Source organism: Desmodus rotundus, chromosome 3, assembly GCF_022682495.2.
Source record: "Desmodus rotundus isolate HL8 chromosome 3, HLdesRot8A.1, whole genome shotgun sequence".
In the NCBI taxonomy this organism is placed as follows: Eukaryota; Metazoa; Chordata; class Mammalia; order Chiroptera; family Phyllostomidae; genus Desmodus; species Desmodus rotundus.
Genome location: NC_071389.1, coordinates 150,808,756 through 150,817,756, shown reverse-complemented (window position 1 = coordinate 150,817,756; position 9,001 = coordinate 150,808,756). Strand labels below are relative to the sequence as shown.

General features: G+C 49.4%; 1 protein-coding gene across 1 annotated transcript; it reads left to right on the top strand.

The window, feature by feature from the left end:
* The first annotated feature begins 1,026 nt into the window (after positions 1 to 1,026).
* Positions 1,027 to 7,846, top strand: HOXC13 (homeobox C13). The gene is made up of 2 exons (XM_053921072.1): positions 1,027 to 1,861; positions 7,520 to 7,846. Exons 1-2 carry the CDS (start codon positions 1,135 to 1,137, stop codon positions 7,774 to 7,776), a joined length of 984 nt encoding a protein of 327 aa, XP_053777047.1. The 5' UTR covers positions 1,027 to 1,134; the 3' UTR covers positions 7,777 to 7,846.
* The last annotated feature ends 1,155 nt before the right edge of the window (positions 7,847 to 9,001 follow it).

Below are 9,001 nucleotides of genomic sequence, written 5' to 3'. Positions count from 1 at the left end.
AGTGCGTGTGTGCTCTAGTTCACATCCAAGGCTTTTCAGCTTTCCAAAACAGAATCCTTCCCCTCGCCACTCCCCACCACTTTTTCTTTGAAAAATCTCACTCCGAGGCTTTTAATTTCTATTGTGTATTGACATACCAGCCCATCTTCCCCACCCCCGCACTTCCCACTTCCCTCCTTTTATTCCCTCTCCATTTTTCACTGAGAGCATCCCTCCTCGGTGCGATGATGTGTGTGCTTGGGGACTATCACATCCTCTCAGCCTTCTTTGCTCCGTTTAAAAAAGCCTTGCGGGCGAGATGCTGAGAGAGTCCTTTCAGAAAACTGGAGCTTTAGAGTTAAGTGGCAGAAAGTAGGAAATAGAAACACTATCCCGGCATCAAAGCCTCTCTCCTTACATGGCGTCGGGGGCCTTGCCAGCCTTGAGCTTCAGAGGAGTCAGCCTGGGCCACAGCCAGGCTCCCCATGCCCTGCCCGCGTGCTTCAGCCTGCTTTCTAGTTTCTTCATTATTAAGAAAAAAAAATGCGGTTTCTCCCTCACCATTCCAAGACCCAGATCCGGTCACAGCGATCGGGGGTTTTTTTGGGGGGGGGTGGGAGCGGGGGGAAGTAGGGATCTGTCTCCCCCACACACATCCTAAGCGTAGGGGGAGGCGCCTGGGAAATTCCAGACCCCTTTGCGTCGGCCAATTTGAGTGGCCCCCCAACCTCTCCTTCTCTGAGCATGTCAGGGGGCGTTGCCCTGTCCCTTTAAATCTCCCAGCTCCCTCATCTCCTGAGAGCCAATCATCAGAGACCTTTCCCACTTTGCCCCGCCCCACCTGGAGGGGTGGGAACCCCAGGAGACCCGGCAGAGGCGTCTCTCTCGCAGGCCGTGTCACGTGGCGGGAGGGGAGGCGGGCGGGAGCCGCCGGATTTCTTAATGAAGTGTCCCCGCATGCGTAGAAGGAATGTGTGGGGAGGGCGGTGGAAGCACCGGGAGGAGGAGAGGAGAGGAGAAGAGAGGAGGGGAGGGAAGGGGAGGGGTGGGGAGGGAAAGGAGGAGGGATGGGGGAGGGGAAAAGAGAGCGAGGTGTCTCTCGAGCTCTCTGCCTTTGGCAAGTGGAGTTTTTAAAAAGCTGGAGCAGATCATGTCATGACGACTTCGCTGCTCCTGCATCCGCGCTGGCCGGAGAGCCTTATGTACGTCTATGAGGACAGCGCGGCGGAGAGCGGCAGCGGCGGCGGGGGAGGCGGCAGCGCGGGCGGAGCGGGGGGAGGCTGCAGCGGAGCGAGCCCCGGCAAAGCCCCGAGTATGGACGGGCTGGGCAGCAGTTGCCCGGCCAGCCACTGCCGCGACCTGCTTCCACACCCGGTGCTGGGTCGCCCGCCGGCTCCCCTGGGCGCCCCTCAGGGTGCCGTCTACACGGACATCCCGGCCCCGGAGGCGGCGCGCCAGTGCGCCCCGCCGCCAGCGCCCCCCACCTCGTCCAGCGCCACCCTGGGCTACGGCTACCCGTTTGGTGGCAGCTACTACGGCTGCCGCCTCTCACACAACGTGAACCTGCAGCAAAAGCCTTGCGCCTACCACCCAGGCGATAAGTACCCGGAGCCGTCGGGCACCCTGCCCGGTGACGACCTGTCCTCCAGGGCCAAAGAGTTCGCTTTCTATCCCAGCTTCGCCAGCTCCTACCAGGCGATGCCCAGCTACCTGGACGTATCGGTGGTGCCTGGGATCAGCGGGCACCCGGAGCCGCGTCACGATGCGCTCATCCCCGTGGAAGGCTACCAGCACTGGGCTCTCTCCAACGGCTGGGACAGTCAGGTGTACTGCTCCAAGGAGCAGTCGCAGTCCGCCCACCTCTGGAAGTCTCCCTTTCCAGGTAAGGAAGGGGGGCCAGAGCGCCGCGACCGCCGCCAGGGACCCCTCCCCGCCCCTCCTGCCCCGGGGCTCCGCACCCCTGCCACCCCCGCCGTCTGGCCCCGGCGCGCCGGCTTTCTGGGCTGCCGATGGAGCTGGCCGGGCGAGCTGCGCTGAGGAATGCGCCGGGGAAGAAATCTGCTCCGACACGTTCCCCGAAGCTGCGCGGCTGAGAGTGAAGCAATCACAGGCGCCCGAGCGCCGGGCCGCCGGCTGGGCTCCAGTCGGTAGCGCTCCTCCTCCGCCCCCAGCCGGCTCCAGTCTCACGCGCGGCTTTCCGCGGGCGAAGCCCGCTTCTGGCTAGGAATGGGGGTGGGGCGGGCATCGAGTGCCTTGGAATCCACAACTACCAGCATAAAACTCTCAAGCCACCAAATAACTGGGGGCGGGGAATAAGAACCCCCAAACATTTCCTTTGCCAGAACATCCAAGATCTTTCCGGCACTAGACATTTTTTTAAAAAAAATAGGGGTCCAATTTGCCAGGGTCTACAGAAATATAGGAGGCTTCTTTTTTTCTTTTCTTTTCTTGATGTATTTTAAAAATTTGGCCATGAATTTCTCCGTGGTTAAAGGAGCAGAGAGCTAAAATCTCTTTCGTTATCCCTCTCTTAGGATATAAATTTTCTTTTCCTCTCTGGCATACTGAGCTCAAATCCTGTGGGCGTTTCCACTGCTAACTCCCCCAAATGTGGGGAGAAAGAGTTATCTATGCCTCAGACACAAAAAGAGGGGGCTAAGAATGAGAGGTGTGGGGAAGGAAGACCTGTTCTGGAGGGATCTAGGGTCCAGGCCCGGGCTGGGGACCACTGGTTTCTGTCTGGCTATATATGGGGTGGGGGGTGGAATTCACCAATGTCCTGTTCCTTCTCCAACTGAGGCTATCTCTGAACAGGAGAGGATCTTGCAACCCACCCCAGGGGGAAAAGATCAGTCTCAAGCTTCTAAAATCCACATCGGGAACTTTGAATTCAGGCATGCACTGAGAAGTCAGGATTTGAGGTCTAAGAAATGCAGAGCTTCAGTGTGCTCTGGCTGTAAGTGGAGCTCAGTGGGAGAGGGCTGACTGGCTCCCTTCTGGTGTCCACAGTGGTCCTATGGGGCCAGGAGTAGCCACAAATGTCTCCCCATACTGTTTAGAAGGTCCCCTATCTCTGCATTTGGGTCCAGGGATATATTCATTGGGAAGTATAGACCTGAAGACTTCCTAAAGGTGGGCCTGAAATTCCTCTGCATCCAAGATTAGGGCAAGGGCAGATGGTGAAAATATCACTGAATGATGTTAGAAAATGTAGCAAACAACATTTTTGTAAATATTATGAGATTACTCAATATAACACAACTGAATACCAGGGTGGACCTACCCTAGGCACCTCCATCTGGCTGTGAGAAGATGTAAGGATGATAGAATTTTAGTACATGGTATCACGCATTACCTATTTGGTATTGGCTATAATATTTTTATATAATATGATTTCTGTTATTAACCACTTAATATGAAACACATGATAATACATTTCTAGAATATAGGTGATTCACATATAGAGAGATGGCCCTTTAATTCTCTATTTCATGCAAATGGAAAGCTCCTTAGGAGATGGGGATCTGGCAGGAGTTCTTGGAGCAGGGGGAGCCCATAGACCATGCTAAAGAGCCAAAAGGCAGGGGAGCAGATGCCCACCAGGCCCCCTGTGGGCAGAGGTACAGACCTAGAGCAATGGGCAATGGATTTAATGTGAAGAAGTGAAGAGAGCAAGCTGCTCTTGCATCCCTGTGTGCGCATGTGGAGTAGAGTAGGGGTGAAGGACTGGAGAGAAACTCAAAAATATCTTCAAACAAAATATACATTTTTAAAATTCCCAGGAAAAAAAAACCCCACTCAAAATAAACACTGTGATCGCAACCTCCTAGAGAAAGAATATCTTTGAAATAAAAAAATATATAGCCCAACTGAGATTTAACACACTTGTAGATTATGGCATTGGAATCACAACGTGGAAATGGATACAAAACCCAATGTGTTTCAGCAGCTACGTGCTCACACACTCCCCGTGTGGAGACAGAATCAGGCTGGTGTAGTAGCATAGTGAGTGCAGAGGTCCAGGCAAAATGCAGATGAAAAAGAAATGCTCATCAGACACCCTTCGTCTTTCCACCCACACAGAGAACTTTTAGAAGTAGTGAGATTTCCAGATAACTCTGTCTATGCAATTGTGGTTTGTTCGGCAGCATCTAGCCATAAACACTACTGTCTCTCTTCAGCGCCTCTGGCTCTGAGAAACCTCATCTATGGAAGTCTGGGCTGGTGTGGGAGACGGAGCAATTGTTCAGAAAGACCCAAATAATTAGGGCCAAGGTGTGTTGTGGCTTCTTCTTTCCCCCAATTATACAGACTCTTGTTTCATTGCTCTTTTTTTTCTCTTTATTTCTTCCAGTGGTGAGTTTAGACACTTTTTTCTTTTTTTTTTTTTGACAGCGAGAGGTGGAAATTCCAAGACAGAATCAGCAAAGAAAGGGACAAGGAGAAACAGAGACAGTGACAGACAGACCGAGACAGATAGGATTAGGAGAGAGAAAGAATTAGTGGGTTCTTTGGGCCATACTGGAAGTACCTACGGACAAGCCTTTGGATTTTGGTTGAGAAGAGCAGCTAGGACTTCTAGCTGGGCAGGAGCCTCTTCAGAGCCCTGTTGTCATAGTGGATGGGCAAGAGTGAGTGGGCAGTAGGAGCCTGTACAAAGAGCCCCAAGAGAAAGCTGTGACTAAATATTGACATTTGCTCCTCAAAGGTGTCTGTTAGGGTCCCAGGTGTGAAGTGTTTTTGGTGCATGTATGTTCTGGAGAGATTAGGGAAGGCTTGATAGTAAGATTAATAGCGAACTCTCCACTTACTTTAGGCAGTATAGATACTATTCAAGGTCTAAGCTTCCAGATATTTCCACATCTGTAGATCCCACTTCCTTTTCGGACAAGACAACCGATAGTGAAGGGAGGCTTCTGTGAGAAGGCAAGACTGAAATTATTTCCTCAGGAGACCTTAACAAAAAACCACAGCGTTTGGTCTGACCAATGAAAAATTTGGCCAAATCAATCCTTGGCATTCTGCAGAGAAAAATAGCTAGTTTAGATCAATTACTTTTTAAAAACTATTTTTTAAGGGTTGTGTTGATGAAACCTCATTGGAAAATTAGAGTTGGGGTTTAGGGGATCCAAAATTGGGTAGGTAATTTTGAGCATTATAGAAAGTGAGGCAAAAACCAAAACAAAACCAGGGACAATTAGCTGGTTAATTCAGGAATCAAATCCCACTTTTACTCCAGTTTATTCTGCAGGGAAAAAGAGGTATTTTACAGCTGGATTGTACCATGTGGCCTATTTCCATTTTAGAACTTACTGTGTCATTTATATTGAGTCCAAAAATCTGGGTTTAAAATCTGGTTCTGCCACTTACATTATTTTACTTACTTGGAACCTCAAAAATCTCATTTTGTAAATGGTTTCAATGAAATAAGCCAAAAAAAAAAATGTTCCGAGGATTAAAACAAAAAGAAAACCTCACAGGGTCCTCATAGTATCATTACTTACCTTCTCTGTTTTATTCTTGTCCCAGAATTATCAATTTCTTGAATCATAGTTACATCTATAAGAGCAAAACAAATTTGAGAACTGAGAAGGGTTTTTTTAATTATCTTGTACAAAAATATCATTTTTAACCTGAAGGATCTGCTCTGTTAAAGTGAAGTTGTTTTGTTTTTCAGAGTTTTATAAAACCTTCACCCATCCATACATAGGCAGAGAAAAGTGACAAGTCCAACAATATTCCTGAGAAATTGTCATCATGAAGACAGCCAAACCAGGCCTTGGAGACCCTCTCTCCAGTATTCTTCCTGAGCACTTTGCTTCCTTCCTGCATTTCATTGTGACCTCTTCTTTCCCCATTCTGTATAGATAAGGCCCCTGGGAGAGAGCATACCCCATAGGAATGGGTGTAGGAATGGTCTTTTATGAAGATAGGATGAGAACAGTATTTCAGGAAGAGCTTTGCATCTTCATTCCAGCCTGTGTCTACACTTTTGAAGGGCAGTGTGAATGAAGGGGAAATCTCAAATATTCAGTCTCCTTCATTAGCTTCTGCCTGACAAAGTCTAATAATTACATTTTAAAAATTGAGGGGTCAGTTATTTAGAAAATCTTCCTAGTTCCCCACTTCCCCTGGAAAGTGTGGCTATGACCTTTTTACTGACAGAGGTGAGGGTGGAGTGGAAGGGCGATGTAAATGACATTTATTGTTTTTAGTGCCTGTGAAATCTTCAGAGTATAAAAAAATTGAACTACTAGTGGTTAGGATCACAAAGTATTTTGGATTTAGAGTTAGGGTCCTGCATGGGATAAAGACGGTTTCCTTTAACCTTGGAAGAATGGAGAGGAGAGGGGTTGGAGCGGAGCAGAATTTGCTGTTTTGATGAGTGGACATTTGTGGGGACAGAGGAGCATTGAGTTCTTTTTCTAGACTTATGTTGATAGCTGGTTTCACCCCCAAGAAGTACTCTCCTGTTATCTCCACTGGTGGACAGATCCAAGTAAAGGGGTGGGGACCCTTTACTTCCAGGGACCTATTCTCTACATCTCAGGGCCAGTGCCTCCCATCTTGGATGTTGTTAAGTGGCTCACAACATTGAATTCCTAGAGTGATGGGCTCCCAAACGGACTGGCTTCACCTGGACACTTCTTCTCTCTATGTATTGGCGCGGGCCTCAGATTCCTAGTGCAGAGCCAGGGACCAAAGGTGTGCACAGCGACCTGGCAGTCTGTGCCCACCGAAGCTATTCCCTCCTCGCCATGTCCTCCCTCAACCCTACAACAGAATACCTTTCCCACATACTGGAGCTGAGTATAATAAGCTGATGGCTGCCCAAATGATTTAACTGCAGGAAGACCTGCAGACCAGAGTGAATTTTTTAAAAAAGATTTTATGTGTATATTTTAGAGAGAGGGGAAGAGAGGGGGAGTGGGGGGAGAAAAACATCGATGTGAGAGAGAAATGTGAAAGGGTTGCCTCTCGTTCGCCCCCAACTGGGGGAGCAACCCCCCCCAAGGCGTGTGCCCTGATCAGAATCGAACAGGCCACCTTTCCCATTGCAAGACAATGCTCAGTCAACTAAGCCACACCACTCAGGGCCCCAGAGTGAAATTTGAAGGGACCTCTCTATGGGCACACAGATTCTAGTGATGGGTGCTGCACTGAGCCATACTGAAGTCTGAGGCAAAAGGAAAAATCAGGAATATAGGCACCGTGTTTATTTTAAAATTTGATATTTTGTTCATCGTGTATTTTTGCATTCACTTTGACTTTTTAAAAAACATTATATTAAAGCGTTATTTATCTTGATTACTGAGTTTTTGGTGCCCTCTCCTTTAAAGTTTGAACCAGAGGAAATACCCCAGTGGCCTCACCTTAGTCACAGCCTTGCTAATAACAAAGGTGCAAAGGCTTTGGGGGCAATTGGCAGGGCTCCTTTGAGTCCCGCCAGAACCTTGTGCCTCCGCAGCAGCGGTGCAGCCTCGGGGGGACCCCTGGCCGAGGCTCACTTGCTGCCCACATGCCTTCTCTCTCCCCCTAGACGTGGTTCCCCTACAGCCTGAGGTGAGCAGCTACCGGCGCGGGCGCAAGAAACGCGTGCCCTACACCAAGGTGCAGCTGAAGGAGCTAGAAAAGGAGTACGCGGCCAGCAAGTTCATCACCAAAGAGAAGCGCCGGCGCATCTCCGCCACTACGAACCTCTCGGAACGCCAGGTCACCATCTGGTTCCAGAACCGGCGAGTCAAAGAAAAGAAGGTGGTCAGCAAATCGAAAGCGCCTCATCTCCACTCCACCTGACTGCTTACCTGGCCACTTTCCCCCTCTATTTATGTCGCCGCTTTGTACCATAACCTAATCCACCGAAGGACCCTTCACCGGTGCAGAGGAATATTTAATGTTAACCAGAAAGAGGAACCGTATGGCCAGGAGGCAGCGAATATCTGAGGGGCGCACTGCCGCCCCTTACTCCCCACACTATCTTCAACCCCTCACCCCCACCCAGATGGGACCTATTGGGCCTCAACAACTTTGGAGGTGGGTCCCCGTGGGCTGTGGAAGAAAGGCTGCCGGCCCCCACTCCCTTTCATCCTTACCCCTGTCCTTGCCAGAAAGCCCAGTGGCAGCAAAGAGCCAGATCATTCCAACCGAAGCAGGGTTGGGGAACTCTCAATGACCCCATTCTTGCCTCCTCCGTTGCCAGGCAGGTAGAGGACCCTCCTGAGGGTGCCGCCTCTGTGTAGGACCTGTCGAGCTTATAATCCCCTTCCAGTTCCTCCCCCTGCTCCCTATCCTTCCTGCACTCCTTAGTTAGGCAAGAATTCCCAGTTAAGATGTTCTGTGCATATTTTAAAAGTCACATTAATATGAATGATAATTTTTAGGGATCTGGCATCATGATTGGAGTACAGGCAGCTCACAGGTTTTGTTTCTTTCCTATCTACTTCAACAAAAGCTGGAACTGGCCTAGGAGCCACCTACTTCCCCCCATCTCAACCAAGAAACTCAATTTCTCAGGAGCCACCTTCTCCCCTACTGCCTCTTCTGTTCTTTCCCAGTCAACCCACAGTAACCCAAGGACAGAAGCTCAACCATGCTTCTAAATGTTTTTCTTCTCTCTTCTCCACTCCTCCTCCTCATCTTCTTCTTTTTCTCTTTCTTTCTTTTCCTCTCCCCATCCCATCAGGCCAGACAAAGAAGCAGAACTTTTTTCTTAAAAAAAAAAAGGGGGGTACCAGGGGATGGAGAGTGGGTTCCCCAGAAGAGTCCCTTTCAATCACTTCTCCATGAAGGCAATTGCTGAGGACAGAGGCCTCTCACTTTCACTTTTACTGATTGTCAGAGGAAAGCAGTTTTCTCCCAGAAGCCAAAATAGCAGCCTCCACATAGCCAGCTAATGTAGATGCTGCCTAACATTTCCTTCCTTAAAGGCCAACTTGGTGCTAGGGAGCCCCTCACCTTCTCCCACTGGTGCATTACAAAACAGTGTCATTTTGAAATATTCAGCAGAAAATAGGCTTTTAAA

Excerpts from the sequence above, each read along its gene's own strand:
- HOXC13 (XM_053921072.1), top strand. The coding sequence starts at position 1,135 with ATGACGACTTCGCTGCTCCTGCATCCGCGCTGGCCGGAGAGCCTTATG. Across the intron at positions 1,862-7,519 it reads CTGGAAGTCTCCCTTTCCAG|ACGTGGTTCCCCTACAGCCT; the intron begins GTAAGGAAGGGG and ends CTCTCCCCCTAG.